General features: G+C 46.3%; 1 protein-coding gene across 1 annotated transcript; it reads left to right on the forward strand.

Annotated features, from left to right (window-relative positions):
• The first annotated feature begins 1677 nt into the window (after nt 1-1677).
• On the forward strand, nt 1678-18353 carry LOC142027879 (A-kinase anchor protein 1, mitochondrial-like). Its single transcript, XM_075022072.1, has 11 exons — nt 1678-1941; nt 6301-6964; nt 9021-9154; nt 10594-10720; nt 11266-11396; nt 13245-13422; nt 14112-14262; nt 14898-14965; nt 16343-16416; nt 17205-17270; nt 17412-18353. The coding sequence occupies exons 2-11, from the start codon at nt 6325-6327 to the stop codon at nt 17469-17471; spliced, it is 1629 nt and encodes a 542-aa protein (XP_074878173.1). The 5' UTR covers nt 1678-1941; nt 6301-6324; the 3' UTR covers nt 17472-18353.
• Nucleotides 18354-18816: the final 463 nt, after the last annotated feature.

Below are 18816 nucleotides of genomic sequence, written 5' to 3' on the forward strand. Positions count from 1 at the left end.
CTTTGCCTGTACTGTGGAGGACTGATTCTCTTTAGTCTTCTATGAAAAGTGCTTTTAAAAGAGTTGAATCTGGACTGGTAAGTGTGTCAAGGAGGAAAGAAAGAATCGCAACAACTGGTGTCTTAGCCTCTTGGCTGTAAAAGCAGTGTTCATTCCCCAGTCAGGGATACCTGTGCACAGAGTGGGTTAGTCTGAATCAGAGGACTTTCTCTGCAGTTTGGAGCTGGGTGATAATAGAAAGGTTGTGTGGCCTCTGGCTTATGCGCTAAACTCTCCTGGCTTGCTCGAAGGAGCAGAACATTTGGTCTGGCTCTGTTTCTGGAGCAGACTCCAAAACTGGAAAAAAAACCACCCCCAAAAAACAAACCAACAAACCAACCCTCCACCGTATCTTGAGGAATAGCCACGAAAGGTAAAGGTGGTATTGGTAAAGTGGTACAGAAGCAGTTTCTGAAATTTGCTCCTGTACCTGAAATACCTTTCTGGCAAAGCGGCGAAGAATTGATCTTGCCTTCCTCTGTAATGGTGTCTCTCCCTGTGAATCCTCTAGCTTGGTTGAGGAAACTATAAATAATGAAACGATGGGAGCAGGAAGGTAATAAGATATAAAGTACAGTAAGGAGCTTGATAATCTGATAGGGTTAATGTTAGTTACAAAGTGTAACCTGTGACTTATGGCATAGCAGGAGTGATCAGCCCAGGGCCTTGCGTTAATCCTTTAGGCAGTGCAGGTGCTGAGGGTTGCTGGTGGTTGGTGTTTGTATATATATGAGCTTCTTGGTGATTTCCAAAACACCTGTAAAAAAAAACCCTACAGTTTGGCTAGGTTGATACTTTTATTGTAAACCCATGCTTTCCAGTGTAAATAGAAACTCTTTTGAGTCCTGCTTTGGCCCAGAAGTGGTACTGCTGGAGCTGTGCTGGGCCACTGTTTGGCCGTGACTGTAAAATGAAATACGAACAAAGCCTGGGCCATCAGTGTAGCAGCTTCAGCTGCAAAGGAGGGGACTGAGCTGTTGTGGGAACACCAGTGAAGCTGATTACACTGAAAGGAGATTTTATCTTGGAGATAAAAGACAGCCCGGTGTTGGTGGTGTTTCTTGTTCCAGAGCTCTTGTTTTGCTCTACAGCAACCAGCTTTTTCAGCCTTTTACTGATGTTGTAATTAATCCGGCTGCAAATAGGACTGTTGGTTCTCAAATATTTTAAGGTTGTGGAGAGACTTTATTAGTAGTTTTCTGAATTCAGAGGAGCCTGTTTCTGGAGCTCTGTAGCCCATGTTAACTGGGCTGGGAAAAGGCGGTATTGCTTAAGGGGTATCTCTTGCTGCTGTTGTCTTTCAGTGCTGCTGGCTGCTGTTGGAAGCAGAAATTGCTGCAGAGCACTTTAATTACTTAAGTATAGAGAAACTTACCTGTTCACTTCTTTTTAAAATAAGCGCCATCCGGTTTGAGATCTTGCTTGCCTGGCTCCTACCTGTCTTTGGAGGTTTGTAGCCACTGAGTCATGTTTTGCCAGCTCTCACCTCTGCGTGATGGTGGTTTTGATGGTGGTACACCAGGCTGGCCTGGGAAAAGAGTGCGGGAAAGGCTGCAAAGTCTTGTGGCCGACTGACACCCTGGTGATCAGGAGTGCGTGATGCAAGGGCTTGCAGCCCCGTGACATGGCAGGCCACTGTGACTTCACAGATGTGTCCCTTGAGGTCAGCCTCTGATGCAAACCTGAGTGGGTAGGAGTTGTCTTTGCTCTCCAGTTTGAACCTCACTCTGGAGAGGCTCTCTCTCCAGAGAGGAAGCAGCAGGTGGTCCCTCTGTGGCTGACTGTCTGCCTCCTTTATCTTTGTACGAAAAAGCAAAGAAGCTGTGGTTTAGATACTGCAGTACCCTATGCCAGTTGGACTTTCAATGGAAAAAGAAAAGCCTTACGCCAAATGTAGATCAAGTAAGTCTATGTCTGTTTCTCTGCAGTAATTTCTCTTATTTTAATCTTAATGGTAGGGCCTCCAGTTCTTTAGGTTTTTGTCAACTCCTTATGTCTCCTATAAGGCAGAGCATGTGCTACTGGTTATTTTTAGCATGGAAAATTTTAAGAGCCCACATGGTCCCATTTAGTTTTAACTGTGCCAACCTTGTCCAGTTCTCTTTCACCCAGATAGTATTTATTTCCTGAGTGCTGTATCACTAACTATAGGGTTTGCAGGGAGGCATCCCGGCCTTGCTGTTGAAGCTACATTTCCAATTTAGCTGCCTGCTCGTTTGCTCTGTGGTCCTTCAGGACAGCCTTTAATTCCAGCCTGGATTTCCACTGCTTTTGGGGTTTGGAAGTGTAACCTCTCCAGCGCTGGGGCGGAAGGGGAGCGGAGGAGGCAGGGACTGGCAGCAGTGTAGGGTATGTCCCTGCAGAGCACCGGGGCTCAGTCGCTTGGGACTTGTCTCTCTTCTTGTAGAGACTTGAAGCAGCTTGCCCCCAGAACAGACCTCCTTGTGTGTAGAAAGCCCTGAAAATCCGGAGCAAGTGCTTGCTGAAGTCTCCTCTCGAACCTTGAGAGTGAATTATCTGGCTTTTCTCTGAACCTCATGCTGCAAACATTTCTAACCTAATAAGGATGTGTATACTGAAGGGTTGTTTGTCCTGGCTAGGGAAACAAGGTGGCTTAAAACTGCTCTGGGACCCTAATGTGAACAAGTAGAATAAGTTGACTGTCCTTGGCGCTTTTTTTTTTTTTTTTAAGGTAGGCAAGGGTGTGCGTTCATTCTTGTTCTCATCTCCCTGGTCTTTACCAGGAGCTTTCCATAAATCAAGTCAGGATAGAGATTTGGAGAGCTGACTGACCCCTACTCTCCCCTTGCTGTCTTAATCCCATCCTGACCTACCGTGGGGATTATTTAGCAAGTTGGAAAAGTCTCATGTCCTAGCTGCAGCTCTCTGGCCCTGCCTTGACAGAAGGTGTGACATTTAAACCGGATTCCTGACATGCCAGAAAGAAGTGGAAGTGGCTGGCGGTGCGGGGTGAGCGCATACAGTGTGCGAGCTCCGCGCTATTTTTGGTGCGGGACTGCATGGGGCCCTGCGTGTTGGGAAACGGCACTGGGGCATCCAGCCCTTCACACTGGTTCTGGCTCTTACGAGCCGATCGTCTCCGGTCCAAAGCCTCCAGAGCTGCTGCGTTTCTCCAGCTGGCTCCTCCTGCCTGGAGAGTGCGAGGACTGTCGGGCCAGGCTCCCTCCAGTTTGGCAGTGTTTAAAGCCATGTGATTTGACAAGTTGCCACGTTCTGTTCTGCTGCTGGCAGGAGAATCGCAGGCTTTCTTCCCCCCATGTGTTTAAATGATCCTATTGCCCCTGCAGTCCTGAACTGGCTGTCAAATTGGCAGCGGAGAGCGGGTTTTGTCGCTCTTAAACGTGTTGGAAAAGGCACGTGGGCTTTAGGAGCTCTCCTGTGGAGGCAATGGAAGAGAAGTATGTGCTGCATCTTACAACCGTTTGGTTGAGCAGGTTAAAAATCAGTCATCTTCTAGGCATCACGTAAAAAGTGACATTGTGACCAGCGTATCGAAATCAGGCCAATGAAGTCTTCCCATCACTTTTACGTTAGGAGATGTTTGTTGGTGTTAGCTGTCCCCTAGCCGACCCGGTGCTTTAGGGTGTCTGCTGGCATCTTGTACAGACCCACCGCCTTTCATCCCTTTCTAGCTGATGGAAGGATGTGGAATTCCCATTTAACACGATCACTGATAGTATAATGCAGCTCTTGCTAAAATTAGTCAAATTAAAAACATGAAATTAAATGAGCTTCACAAGGAGCAGTCAGCTAATCCACCAGTCCTCACTGATCTAAATATCACAGAAGAGTGAAGATCTTTATGTTAAATTATATTAATGTTGAAAATGACTCTTAGAACTGTTTTGTCTGCCAGGCTTTGGGATAGGCCTGGCCCTCTGTGGGGCATCCTGCTACTGCCTTCCTGCGCTGCGGAATTGTGTGGGACTATTGTTTGTACAGTTGGTGCAACTTAATAGGGAATCGGATAATAATAGGGCTGTCTGTTTAATCAGGAAAGCTTGCTCGGAATGGACTTATGTGAGCTACTTTAATTTGAGTTTGTGGTACGCCTGCGAGACAGCTTGTAGGGTGGTTCTGCATTAATTATAACAACTTAAGCAGACAGCAGACGAGCACTCGCAGTGGCTCACAATGTGCCATTGTGCTGGAGAGCATAAATGTGAACCTTTTGTCTTGGGAATGTACAGACTTCACCCTTTCCATTTACCAAGTTCCAAAAACCAAACATCCAAATTATTGCATAGGTTTGTTGGTTTTGGTTTTGGTTTTGGTTTTTTTTTTAAATTCCAAATCTCAGATGTTGCCGTTAACTGAAAGTTCATCCTCAGCAGTGAGCCCTGCTACCTGACTGTGTAAAGCCAGCTGGAAGTAACTTGGATTTAGAAGAAAGCAGCTATGAATGTCCAATTAACACACACTCAAGTTTTCTTTGTAGAACAACGTAAATACCTCTTTTGTGATATACTGGAGATATTACTGGATTTCTTAAGTCATGTCTGCAGCTGACCTTTGATTTGGGATTAAGCAAGAAATTTTCTAGTCCCTGTTTTTGCCAGTCATGTATTTACTTGCCTCGGTCGTTAGGACTCCGTGGTAAACAGTACAGAAGCAAGGCTGGCGTCTGAGCTAGCTTGGATAAAGTTGTGTATTTGCTCTTGTGGCATGGGAGGGTGTGGCTGGAGGAGGTGAGAAATCTGGAGAGAATATTAATTTTTCTGAGGCTTGGATGCTCGGTTTGAGCCTGAGGGAGGCATGTTTTTGTCCCTCGGCTAGAATGTAATCAGCTTGTCGTGAAAATCAAGGCCCTAAAGGAGAGTTGTATTTGGAAGCTGTGGTCAGGAGGCTTGCTCTGATAACAAGTTTTTTTCCGGTTGAGACAGACTAAGCATAGTTGACAGAATGACTTGATTGCCTTGTCTTGTCTCGGAAATATTATGCTTCTAAAGAGGAGCTAGATAATGCTCTTTTCCAGTGCGTGGTTCCCATTTCTAGGACTTTGCTATCTCCTGAAAACAATCTTTATTTTTGTTGCTCATTGGCAAAAACAGGCTCTTGAGGCCTGTTTGGAGAAAAATCTGTCATGTGTAAGCATCACCAGACATGTGATGTTTTGCTTTAATTCCTGCTCAGTGAAAATATAAACTGTAAGTGCTTTGCAGCAAGGCTGTTTTGGGGATGTGGGTAACTGTTTAGCTTTGTGTTCCAGCTGTAGACTTTCCTTAAGGAAAAGGAAAGGCATGTCAGCCCTGCCTCGGATAACCCAGGTGAGGCTTGTAAATGGAGGAGCATGACTGGGACATGAGTCTCGGCGGTGTGCAGGTGGGGAAGGGTGCACACACTTTCTAAGTCAGAGAGACAGCTTTCGACTCTGGAAAGTCAGAGAAGCAGCAGCTGTCAACATAGTAATGTAGAACAAACTTTGGAGCTGGGTTCCTAGGTAGTAGTGTCCCTATCCGGGCTGCTTTTGCTAGATAAATACTGCGGTTGTAAGGGCGCTATAGCAGATTTCCCATCTTCACTGCTGCAAAATCTTGTAGAGGCACTTCTGGTTATTGGGAGGCACTTGCTTGATCAGGCTGTAGCTGTTCTTTGTTTAGGAATTCCTACACTGTGTGTATAAAAGTAAATGGAGTAGCTGCGTGTTGCTGTTTAGCGTCTACTTAACTGCAGACTTCTGTCGTGTGCCCGCTCACCAGCCTCTCGCAGTTGCTGTGGATGAGAACATTTGCAAAGCACTTCACCTTCACTGAGCTATTATGTTTTAGAGAAGTGCGTGTTGTCAACCTATGAAACTCTCAGGAATGTGGTGCTGCCTTTCAAGCAGAGAAGTGGGGAGACCTGCAGCGTGTCAAGTCTGTGTCTCGGAGTGCTGGTGGTACCGCTGTGCTGTGAACCCAGCCTGATGCTGGAGAGACTTGCAGTGCCGGATGCTGTCCTTGTGTGTAGTACTGACCTGCGAAGGTGAGGCAGGAGAAAGAAGGTGAAATTGTTTTACATGTAAAGGTGGGATAAGGTGAAATTGGTGAGCGTAATGGTGAGAAATGTCCAGATATTCCTAGTCTTAGGTCAGGATCTTGTTCTGTGGTCTGTTGGTGGAGCAGAGATGTGAATTTAAGGAGTGGCTAGAAAATGAGTCTGTTCATGCTAATAGAAATACCTCAAGGCATTTATGAAACTTTAGCCTTGCTGTTACCTTTCCTGTGACTATTGTAACATGGCTTTTGTTTCTTCTTCTAGACATAATTGCTAAGGATCTGTAAAATGGCTTCACGTTTCCGCAATATTATCCCATATGCCATACCTGGAGTGCTGGCACTTGTTGGCTGCTGGTGGATCTATTCCCGTAGAAAAAAGCATGCAAGCTATCACGATAAACAAGCAATAGCCACTGAAGAAGAGCAGCAGGAAGAAGCGCCAGAGAATGATTCACCACCCAAAACAGAAGCATGTGTTCCTCGAAGACTGCCTCTCTCGTCAGAAGAGGAATGCCGAGAGAACGAAACCTCGACCTCCCTGCTCTCAGCAGGGTCGACGACGCCCTCTCTTCTGTCTCAAACTCACGAGAGGCTAGATCTCTCACAGGACCTTCCAGACCTGTCAGTAGTGACAACGCAGCCCAGCACCCTTGAGGACGACAGTGAAAAACTAGAAACGACAGGATCTCAAGATGAAAGCGGTGTCCCTGCTTGTGTTTCTCTCCCTCTGATCTCAAAGAGCACAGAGTGTCACGGCAGTGCTGCGCTGAGCCTTGTACAGGATTCAAGCTCTAGTGCAAACCAAGATCAGTGGCCATCAGCATCAGCGACACTGACACGAGAGTCTTTGGGAATCGTGGAGGATGGTCCAGGCTTGAATCATGAGCGTCGCAGGGCAGCAGAGGTGGATGGAGATCGCTCAGGAGGTAAGGGATTTGAAAATGCTCCCATGAAAATGTGGTGAACAAATATTTTATGTGCTGTAACCCTTCTGCTTCAGAACATGTTCAGATAAGTCCTCTTCATCTTTACCTTTGCCAGTAGATGAATATTTAGGCCTCGTGTGCAGGTGGGTATGCATTTGCTCTCAGAATTCCCGTCCCTGTAGGATCCCGTGTTAGCTGGGTGATCTTCAGGGTATACGACGAAAGGTTGAACAGACTGGTCTGCATTCAGCACAAAGCTTATTGTCTAAAGCGAAGCATGTGCTTGAGTAGCCCAGTGAAATGGGCTGTGTCTGGATGTAGGCCAGGCTGTTGAACACCTTGCTGGTTTGAGACCTGCTAATGCAAATGGTTTCTGCTTCAGTTCGGGCAGCCTCTAGTAAGGACTGGGTTCTTATCTGTGTTTGTGGGCTGCTGCCGAAAGGAGGCTGTAAGGCAGGTTTCTGAGGTGCTGTTGGATGAACCAGGGAAGTGCTCTGACGAGCTGTGATAAAATCAGTTGGTTGCAGACCAATTACCCTGAAGCCTTTTTGCTTGGAAGGGTAGGTGCATGCCAAGAAATCCCAACAGGGAGCAATGTTCGTGGAGTTCCCCCATCTGTCTCTGCGTTGCTTTTGCCTTCTAGATCCTGGATGATGTGTGCCTGGCAGAATACAAAGCTGTCTGAGCAAATGTTAACCCGTGTGACCTTGGGGATGGATGTTAAAATCCTTTATAGGACCCTGTGGCGCCAACAGCCCTTAATGACAGGATGTCTTTTGTAATTGCTACAAAGTAGTTGGAACGCTGCTTGTTGTGAGACATGGGGAGTGAGTTTGCCAACAATTAAGGATTAAACCCACAAAACATTTTCACTAGTGAGAGTAACCACAGGAGGAAAATGGTTTTGCCTTGTTGTGAATGCTGGTGTGATGAGAAGGTACAATGGTGTGTTGTGGAGCCTGGTGATGACAAGGGCTGAAAGCTCTGCAGGGAGACAGGTAGGGAGACGGCGTATAGCAGGTAAAGTTGATAATGTGGCTGTGTTGGATAAGAGGTCCTACAGCTGACCTTTGCACCCAGGCTGTGAGACTTAAATCCTCATCCTTGTCTAGCAAGTCTATTGCAGACAGCTGCACTGCTTGCCTTTGACTTTCGAGGCATCTGTGCTGTGTTACTTATTAAGATGTGGCAAATGTGAGGCAGCTGTTGGGCTTATTTTTCTCTTCGGTCTTGTACTGGGTGATCTGAATTCTTGCAAGCAAGTGAGGATCTTCATGTTTCTGCTTGTTAATCTGGAGGAAGGATCAGCCTTGTTCTTGTTCTTGATCTTGTTACACTGACTGTATCTGGGATCTGACCAGGAGGAAGCTGTTTGAGTTTGTCCCCTTCCCAAGTACGAATGTTCCTGGTATCGGCTGATGGTTTGGGAACAAAACGTAGCTCAGCTCTGGCACCTTGTTTCTTCAAGCATATGACAAATCTGGGCAAGAGACAATCCTCTACCACAGCTAGTAGTGGGCACAGCTGGTGCTCAGGTCACCGTGCAACCCTCGTTGGGGCAGGAATGTAATGTCAATGCAAAGAGCAGACGAATAGGTTGCACATCCCTCCCTGCATGCTGAACTCCCTGTGAAAAGCCCTGTTTAAACCATGTGGGGAAAATGCAAAATACCTTGCTGCAGCAGCAGCTCAGTGTTGGTGTTAGCATAGCTCTCGTTCAGCTGGTAACTTTTGACTTAAAGTGTCTTGTCTCTGCTGCTGCATAAGGTGTCACCATGTTTGAAGGACTCCTGCTGAACTCGGGCCTCCTTCTGTTGCATTCCCAGAGGTGTGCAGGTTTTTCTCCAGCAATAAAAGGAAACTTGTAGCAGGCCGCGTGTGATGGGACTTTACCCTTTCTGAAATACCAGAGAACCTGATACAGGATCATCCCAACTAAATGCATAGGAAGAGCTCAATGTCACCTCTCTATGAAATTATATATTTTCATGGCCTTGTGTCTGGTAGCTGGATTGTGTGGGTTGTCTGAATACTGACATGTCTGTATGTCTTGTAGGTTCGGATGTAAATAGCGTGGACTTTGTGGACAGTGGCTGTGCCATGAGGAAGACAGTGAGTCGGCAGAACTCTAAGCTAAGAGGAGAATCCAGCAAGTCCGGCGTCGTTATCTGGGAGATAGAGGTTCCAAAGGTAACCAGCCGTTGGCCTGCTCGCGCATCCTGCCTTGCCCTACATAGCCATCTTCTGGTTCTTCCAGCCTGGTACTGGCTCAGTGCCATCCCAGAGAGATCAACAACAAATCAACGAGGATTTAAGCATTTAGCTCCCGTTAGGACTCAACAGGAACAAAGAGCCAGTACACACCTGTAAACAAGAGGCATGTCAGGGTTATGCCCAGGGTAATGTTGGTTGCTGGACTCATTATTCCCCATTATCTTCCACCCCAATCTGTTAGTCCGATGCTCTGAAAGCATTCAGAAGGCTTTGAGAGTACACAGTTATTAAGGGCAGGTGATTTTTTTTTTTTTTTTTTCCCTGCTATGTAGGAGGGTTATGTTTCAACTGCCTGTCCAAACCCTTCCTCACAAGCTGAATGCTCGTATGAGCTATTCTGTAGAGCTGCTGTGTCTCTGTCTTTATAGTGAGCTTTCTTTTGCGTTGAGAGAGAGACTGTGTTTTTAGGACTACGTTCATACCTTCTTCCCTGCTTTGTGTATGCAAAATCATCTGTGGCTGTCCTGCACAGCATCGCTCTTGCAGTTCTGCTGCTCAGCAGACCCGAATAATGACAGCCAGTAATGTGAGACAGCAGCTCCCGGCAGGATAAGCATGCTGCCTCGAGTGCTTGGATGCTGTGAGCCCAGGGAAGACGTGTAACGTGCATTTTAATGGATCAGTAAAACACAGGCTAAAGAAGCAGTTCTACAGCAGAAAAATATGTTTCAGTGTTTCATGAAGACAGGCTGTCACTTTTCTTGAAGTAGCCAACTCTACATTGTATAGGATTATCCATACTGACTTGGGCCCAACACTTCTGCTCTGGTACCTGGTCTCTGACAGTAGGTGGTGGCAGGTGCCAGTGAAAGAGTAGAAGTAATAGGGCATGCAAAGACATCTCTTCATCATCCCGCACAGCTGTCCTGGGACTCTGCAGTCTAATGGGCATGATAGCCTGGTTTACTCTCCCATGAATTTGTCTACTCCCTATCTAATCTAATTAGCTTGTTTAAAAATTGCTAAAACTTAGTATTTCATATTTGAATGAAAAAGGCATGTAGCATGCTTTTTTAAAACAAGAAATGGTAGGAGATTGGGAGAGGACGTGACTTCACTTGACTGTAGGAAGACAGTAGCTTTTACCAGGCCTGGTAAAAACCATCGTGTCTTTGTGTCATTCTACAAGATACGAAGACGGATCTATCAAAACAAGCTGTGCTTACTGATCTGTATCTACCTTGACTTGTCATAGACCTGCTGAACTCTGCGCTGGTCCAGCATTCCCTTATACTTATTCTGCCTGGCCCTGTGCTACAGGAACTGGGAATGTGGGTGAAATAAGCCACAGAGAACGGTGTTGTTTGATCTATGTTTCTCTTCCTGACTGTTGCTTTCTTGTTACTTTCATAAAGGAATTAGTTGGCCGCTTGATCGGCAAACAAGGAAAATTTATGAGCTTCTTGAGGCAATCGTCTGGTGCCAAAATTTATGTCTCAACACTACCTTATTTCCGTGACTCCCAAGTCTGTCACATTGAAGGTAAGCGGAATGTCTCTTTATTCATGGTCTAATATGTAGCTTGGGGGCCTTAATTAGATGGGCAAGGAATTTAAACAGATTTAGTGGCTTTGTGAGCCTAGTGCTTTACAAAACTTTTCTAATCGGTGCTGTTACAGTAGAGGTGTATGCCAAGTTGCCTGTGCCTTGGCATTTGAACCCTCTTATTCTAGAGGTGAGAATGCATTTTAACATCTTCGGCTGCTGTAGTTTAACCAACACGTTTTGAAGGATCCCTTCAGGCTTGAAGGAGGAGCTATGGGATGTGTATCAGCAAGTGCGGTCTTGACTGTGAAGGATGTTAGATTAATTGTGGCTGAAAAATATCTGCCAGTGAATTGGGTTCATACTGGAGGCTAACGCTGTTGAAACTGGGGCCTGAGTTGCTCATGTTGGTCTGATATCAGGTTACATGGCCAATCTATTAAAAATTAAATCGTTGATGTAGCGCAGAAGGCACTTCACGGGGTGGGGGTGTCCTCAGCATATCTGTACTACAGACTTTCTGTGGGATTTTTGTCTTCCAGGCTCTTCGCAACAAGTCAAAAAAGTACTGAGCCTGATTGGCAAGAAGTTCAAAGAGCTGTGTCTCACCAACATCTACGCTCTACCTCCACCAACACCACTGACGCTTCATTCCCTCCTTATGACTGCCTGGGTAAGTCCCAGCTTGCTGGCTATGCTGATGTCAGGGTGGAAGGCTGTTGTTGGTCGCTGCTGTCATAGTATGCTACGTCAACGTGGCTGGTTCACAGATGCCCTCAAAACCAGTTGGATTTTGTGTGGCTCTCTGCTGTCCAGCTTATGTAACTGTTACAGATCAGATTTGCCTACCTGCTCTTCCACTGCAGTTTCCATTCTGCCTGAGCTGAGAAATGTAGAATCATAGAATCATTTAGGTTGGAAAAGACCTTTAAGATCATCAAGTCCAACCATTAACCTAACACTGCCAAGTCCACCACTAAACCATGTCCCTAAGCAGCACGTCTACACGTCTTTTAAATACCCCCAGGGATGGTGACTCAACCACTTTCCTGGGCAGCCTGTTCCAATGCTTGACAACCCTTTCAGTGGAGAAATTTTTCCTAATATCCAATCTAAACCTCCCGTGGCACAACTTGGGGCTGTTTCCTCTCATCCTGTCACTTCTTACTTGGGAAAAGAGACCAAGACCCACCTCGGTACAACCTCCTTTGAGGTAGCTGTAGAGAGTGATAAGGTCTCCCCTCAGCCTCCTTTTCTCCAGACTGAAGAACCCCAGTTCCCTCAGCTGCTCCTCATAGGACTTGTGCTCCAGACCCTTCACCAGCTTCGTTGCCCTTCTCTGGACACGCTCCAGCACCTCAGCGTCTTTCTTCTAGTGAGGGGCCCAAAACTGAACACAGTATTCGAGGTGCAGCCTCACCAGTGCTGATCCCTGGGTGGGCGATCCCTGCCCTGCTCCTGCTGGCCACACTATTTCTGATACAGGCCAGGATGCCGTTGGCCACCTTGGCCACCTGGGCACACTGCTGGCTCATATTCAGCCGGCTGTTGACCAACACCCCCGGGTCCTTTTCCACCAGGCAGTTTTCCAGCCACTCTTCCCCAGGCCTGTAGCGCCGCGTGGGGTTGTTGTGACCCAGGTGCAGGACGCGGCACTTGGCCTTGTTGAATTGCATACAACTGGCCTCAGGTCATCCATCCAGCCTGTCCAGATCCCTCTGGAGACCCTTCCTACCCTCGAGCAGATCAACACTCCTGCCCAACTTGGTGTCATCCACAAACTTACTGAGGGTGCACTCGATCCCCTTGTCCAGATCATTGATAAAGATATTAAAGAGAACTGGCCCCAAAACTGAGCTCTGGGGACCACCACTTGTGACTGGCTGCCAACTGGATTTAACTCCATTCACCACCACTCTTTGGGCCTGGCCATCTAGCCAGTTTTTTACCTAGTAAGAGTACGCCCATGCAAGCCATGAGCAGCCAGTTTCTCCAGGAGAATGCTGTGGGAAATGCTGTCAAAGGCTTTACTAAAGTCTAGGTAGACAACATCCACAGCCTTTCTCTCATCTACTAAGTGGGTCACCTTGCTACAGAGGGAGATCAGGTTAGTCAAGCAAGACCTGCGTTTCATAAACCCACGCTGACTGGGCCTGATCACCTGGTTGTCTTGTACCTGCTGTGTGATGGCACTCAAGATGATCTGCTCTGTAACCTTCCCTGGCACCGAGGTCAGACCGACAGGCCTGTAGTTCCCCGGATCCCTTGGGTAAATAAGTCTTCCGACTGCTTCATGCCGATAGTCTTTTTGTATGCAAGGCGGGCCCCGCCTCAAGTCTGATTTCTGTTAGAGCAGCAGGGAGTAACAGTGAGTAGCTTTTGGAAGTGAAATACCGGAGTGCCAGGGCTTTTCCACCCATGGCTGTAAGCCTCAGGAGTTGCTGGTGGAACATGGAGTTGCTGTGAATGAAGCTTGTGTTGCAGTGAACGCTAATGAGAATTTCTTTTCTCCACATGACAGCTCTTCCTCCCAGACGGAGTCTCTGTAGAGGTCGTCGTGGCAAACCAAGTCGATGCAGGGCACATGTTTCTACAGCAGCATACGCACCCCACTTTCCATGGTCTGCGTAGCCTCGACCAGCAGATGTACGCCTGCTATTCTCAACTGGAAATTCCAACCCTGCCAACTCCAGTAGAAGGCATGTAATGTGATTGCTCACAAATTGTTCAGCTGAGAAACTTCTAGGGTCACACGAAAGCCTGATGCCACTGAGTTAGGCTTGGGAAGTTTCCCAGTGGATGAGAATGTGATAGTTCACTTGTCATTTCATATTTTTTTAAGCCGCTGGCAGACTACAGATGCTGCTCTACTCTTCCTTACCCCACTCATCCCTGGAGTACCTCCCCAGCCACTTAGTTGCATGTTGAAATTCAGAATGAGATAAAGTCCATCTCAGGCTATTTCTAATCAACTTGGCATCTGGTGTATTTTTGCTGACAAAGTATGGAACTACTCCCAAATCTTCATAGTGTCACAGTCTGCACGTGGTGTAAAGTGGAGGGTGCATCACATGGAAGGGGGTTACTAGCGCTAACTTTCCTTTTTGGGGACAGACCTCACTGTTAGTGACCGAAGGCTGGAAGGGAACTGTACACCTGGGTAGAACAGCATGGAAGTGGCAGACAGAGACTTGAGAGTAAAACCCACTTCTCCTGCGTCCCAGCTGCAGGCCTTGTCTGGTGGGGGTGTGGGTGGTGGTGAAAGAAGATGTTGGCAGCGTAAGAAATGCTGTTGATTCTCAGTAGATAAGTACTGATGCCTGAAGTGCTAATTTCTGGAAATCCACTTACGCTGAGCCTTTCTCCTCTGTACTCCTGTGTTTTGCAGTTGGCATTATCTGCGCGGCTCCAGGCCTGGATGGGGCATGGTTCCGGGCTCAAGTTATTAGCTACTTCGAAGAGACCGGTGAAGTGGAGCTCAGATACGTGGACTATGGAGGATACGACAAAGTGAAGATTGACACACTCAGACAAATCAGGTCTTTAGCTCCTCTTCTGTGGCCTAAGGCAATATCTGGCTTGAATCTTCATATACCGTTTGAATTGCTTATAGGTTTTTCCACAGCTGAAGCGGAAAACGGTGGAAAGGTTTGGCTCAGCAGCAGCTGTGAATTCCTTGGGAGCACAGCAAGCTCTTGCAAGGCTTTTTCGAAGGGGAGGGGAGAGGAAATTGCAACTTCTGCCACTTCAGCGTGGAAGCTGAGTGAAAGGATGCCTTCAGGAGGCCCTAAATTGTAGTTAATTGATGAGCTAGAAAGAAGATTCAGATTCTCTGTGCCCCAGCCCCATTGGCTGGGAGAGCTGTATTGGATGGGGGTTTTCTTAGACAAGCCCATTAAATACTTGATTGTGCCCCAGAGGTGGGAGAAAAGCAGTACAGCTTCCATTATGGAGGTGGTTTTTGCTTGGAGCCCAATCCAACTTGGCGTGCTAATCAGACTATTTATTGCTGTTGCTTAGATTGCTGGGAGAACAATCTGATTTTTTTTTTTTTACTGTCATCAATTTCAAACTGAATTCCTGTAAGGTGACATTGATTAATCAATTGCTCTAAAAGAATACAGGAGAAACTTAAAGCCGTGTTCTTACTCTGATTGATTCTCTTTTCTTTAAGGTCTGATTTTTTATCACTACCTTTCCAAGGAGCAGAAGTTTTACTAGACAACGTGGTGCCACTCCCAGGTAATGGAGCTCTCAAGACATACCGTTGGTGCTCCTCCTGCAGGTTTAAATGGATACCAACTGTGTACAAGCGATGATTCTGTCTAAACCTTTTCCCTCCTATTGCAAGCGCAGCCTCTGATGTGACTAGAGCAAGATTGGAAAAATTGTATTTTATTCTTCTAAATGTGCTAGCATGGCATAACCTGTCAGGCTCCAGGGGAAAGATGATAAATGTTCAGGCTTTTTCCTGGGTGGAGGAGAGAATGAATTACTCTCCTAAACAGCAAGTTGGCAGGACTGGCAGGGTACAGGTGAAGCAGCTGTAACTACTCTGCCTTCTTCTGTCATAGAGTAGCTGTAAACGCAAACTTAGTTTTTAATCTGCTAGATGAATATCTGACATTTTCCTACTAAAATGACTGATGTGTATAATTCTGTGTTCAAAAGACTACCCTCCAAGCACTGGAAGAATGTCAGTCACTACCTAGAAATGCTTTGGTTTGCCCCCCCCCCCCCCTTTTTTTTTTTCCTTTTTTCTAGTGGTGTTAGAGATGCGTGCTCTAACCAGGAGGTACAGGAGGCTCTGCCAAGACTGTAGATGGATGGCGAGGTTTAAGCTGCTTCTTGCAGAAGTCAGTGTTTTCCATGTTCCCTGAGGTAATCGACCTCCTTCGGGATTTGTAAGGAGTTCACTTGCTGCTGGAGGCGGTCTCAGGGTGGGGAGCACAAAGGAGAAACTTCATTTTGCAGTGATTTGGTAGGAAATAAGCAACTTTCCTCCAAAATGAAAATACTTCTGAAATGTCTGGTCTGCAGTGTAGATTGTAACTGTATTGCCTGGGACACAAGAGTTTCCTGCTGCATTACAGGTGTGGAGTTAGCAACAGTGCCCACGTAAGCTGTGCAGGCTGAGAGACCTGAGCTGCCAAGAGTGCATTTGGCACTGTTCAGGTGCCAGCCGGCCTGTGATACAAATGCTTCGGAGTTCCCGTTCACAGTATTGCACTCTGTGCAGGGTCAGTAATGTCCTGAGGCCCCTGAGCTTAGTTTATTAAGGATCAAAATACTAATGGCAGCTCAAACGTACTGCAGAAGTAGACTTTTCTGTCTTTAAAGCCTCCTAATTCATCAGCCACTTATGTTCACATTAACTGAGCTAGTGGCTTTAGAAAGCACTTCATCCTTTCCCTTCAGCAACACAGCAGGCACAATACTTGTGTGATCTCCAGCTTAATAGACTGGTTTCAGCAAATGCGTACAGCAACAGTAGGTGAGGATTCTCTGGCCTAACTTATGTAGGAGGTCAGGCAAGATTAGCTTAATAGTCCCTTCTGGCCTTTAAAGCCTGTGAAGAATATATCTCATTTGTTTTCTCCTGCTCTTTTCTTTCCCAAGACGAGGATCACTTTTCACCTGAAGCCGACGCCGCTGTTAGTGAGATGACCAAAGGCGCAGTCCTAGTGGCACAGGTACACGAGAGCTGCCTGGAAGTCTGGTTGCCAATTTGACTGCTGCTGTTGTCCTCTCTGCCCCCTCGCATACCGTGCGTGTTAAAATCGAAAACAAAGCCACAGCCTGTAAGCCTGGCTGCTGGGCAGGATTCTCGTCGAGCAATCTCGGGCGCCGAAAACTTCCTTGTGTGGCACCAGGACCACTCAGGACTGCCTGGCTGGGAAGGGATGAGTATTCCCTCTTGTTACTGATGCGGGCAGAGAGGAAGGGCACCTGGATGGATTTACAGAGCACAAAGTGGCCTGTTGTCCAGCGGATCAAATATTCACCTGGGTCTGCGCTGCTTTGCCAGTCTCAACAGTCTTTGCAAGACTGACATCCAGGACTTGGCCTCTGGCTGGCCGGAGGGAGAAGTAAGGGCATCCCAAAGGCTTCTGCATGCAGTGCCTGGTCTCAGCGAAGAGGCACTTGCCTCTTCCGAAGTGCCTCTGACAGTGGCTGTAGCTGTCCACGTAAGGCAGTTGGGACGAGTGGGAAGCCGATAGCGCTTGTGACGCTCAATCTCGCAGCTTCCTTGGGTTTTAGTGCAGTGCTCAAATGCATCACTAATTCTAGCAAGGGCACGGATTTGAGCGACCAGAGCGCACTTGCCAGCAGGGTGTCCCAGCTGCCTGGTGGCAGGAGCTACATTTCCACGAGCCTACGCTGAGTCTGAGGATCTGATATGCAGTGAATGATGCTAGCCTTGCACCCTGCACGGCTCAGACCAGAATTGCTGCACGCTAATGTTCTTCTGTGTTTCCAGGTCACAAATTATGACAGCGCAACAGGTCTGCCACTGATACAGCTGTGGAACTTGATGGGAGATGAGGTGGGTATGTTAACATGCCTATTTTTTCAACACTGATAAGGTATATGATTATGCAGACTTTTTATTGCTGGTTAGGAACTTGCTGATGCTTCTTGCTAGTAGTTTGTTCACCTTTCTACTTTTTTTTTTACCTCCTTTTAGGTGGTGTCGGTAAACAGAAGTCTGGTGGAAAGAGGGTTTGCTCAGTGGCTTAACTACTAGCGACGTCCTAGATGCCTCGACAACGCTTTCTACAGAGAAAAATAAAAGAAGAAATCTTGTTTTGCGCTGTTACAATTTGGTTTGGCAACCTTTCATAAGACAACCTGTTTACACCTATGTGTGGATTTTTGTGGTCCATTGAAACTCATCCTGCTCAACTGTTACCATTTCACTAGAAACATGTACCTCATCTGGGTGAAAGCTGGGGTGTTAAAAGCCATAATGACAGATACTGTAGCTTTAAAGCAAAAAATCCTCCCCGGCCTCTACTTAAAAGTTGAATGGAAAAAACCTTAATACCTGGGGGCTTGCTTGAAGCTAGCAAATGCCCCGAAATGTTAACTGTGGTTGCATTTTTGTTCAAGATGTATAAAGCCCCGTGAACTTAGCGTCTGCTTTTCTTAAAAGCTACAACGGTTGTCCTTTTTTTAACAGGCTCTGCCTATGAAATTAATGAATGTTATTAAGGAATTTAATGTTTAGTTACGGATTTTTCTATATTGTGCCACTAACCTGCACAAATAACATTCATCTTGTGTCTTCCTTATGCCAGGAGGTAGATGAATTGCATTCGTTGCACTTACTGTGGCACATGTCTCACTGCAGTCATGGTTTTTAGGCTTGATACGCTTAAGGAAGAAAGCTTTTCTGTGCAGATGCTTGAAGTGCAGGGTATGTTACCACTACAATTTTTGCTCTGAATTGTCATGTATTTAAAGAAAAGAACTGATTGCCAAGCCCAATTGTAGTTTATATTTTTCTAGCTGTGCAAGTCTGTAAACATATATATAAAAAACCATTGTAATATTTTGTACAAGAAAAACACTGGAAACAAAGGGAACTTTACAGAAACTTTTTCACACCAAAATGTCCTATGTAGGTAGAACTGGTTTGGAGTGCATTAGGGTAGCCAACATACTTGGAGCATCTGAATGTTGGGAGTGTTTCAGCTCTGCTGTATACAGGATTAGTATTCCCTTAGATTGCTGTCTGGCTTGAATTGTGATCACTGCATTCTTTGCTATGTTGCTGTACAGATCTGTTTAAAAAAAAAAAAGTAACAGCTTGGCATTAATATTGCAGTGGTGTTCTCAATTTTTTTGTGTTCCTTTTTAGATTTCTATTACATATTTAAAATTTTGCTCAAGTAATTTAAGCCAACTTAATACTCTTAAACACACGCCCTCTAATGTATATCATTTTAGATATGTATTGAGCTGGGATTTATTGCTGGCAGAGAAGATACTTGCCAGGAAAATGTTGATGTAGTCAGCCCTCAGAAGTTTTTTCTGGTGGGTTCAGGGATGTCCTTACATCCTTTGAGCTAATGTGTTGGTGCATCACA

Source organism: Buteo buteo, unplaced genomic scaffold (assembly GCF_964188355.1).
Source record: "Buteo buteo unplaced genomic scaffold, bButBut1.hap1.1 HAP1_SCAFFOLD_76, whole genome shotgun sequence".
Classification (NCBI taxonomy): Eukaryota; Metazoa; Chordata; class Aves; order Accipitriformes; family Accipitridae; genus Buteo; species Buteo buteo.

Excerpts from the sequence above, each read along its gene's own strand:
- LOC142027879 (XM_075022072.1), top strand. The coding sequence starts at position 6,325 with ATGGCTTCACGTTTCCGCAATATTATCCCATATGCCATACCTGGAGTG. Across the intron at positions 14,263-14,897 it reads GACACACTCAGACAAATCAG|GTCTGATTTTTTATCACTAC; the intron begins GTCTTTAGCTCC and ends CTTTTCTTTAAG. Across the intron at positions 16,417-17,204 it reads GCGCAGTCCTAGTGGCACAG|GTCACAAATTATGACAGCGC; the intron begins GTACACGAGAGC and ends CTGTGTTTCCAG.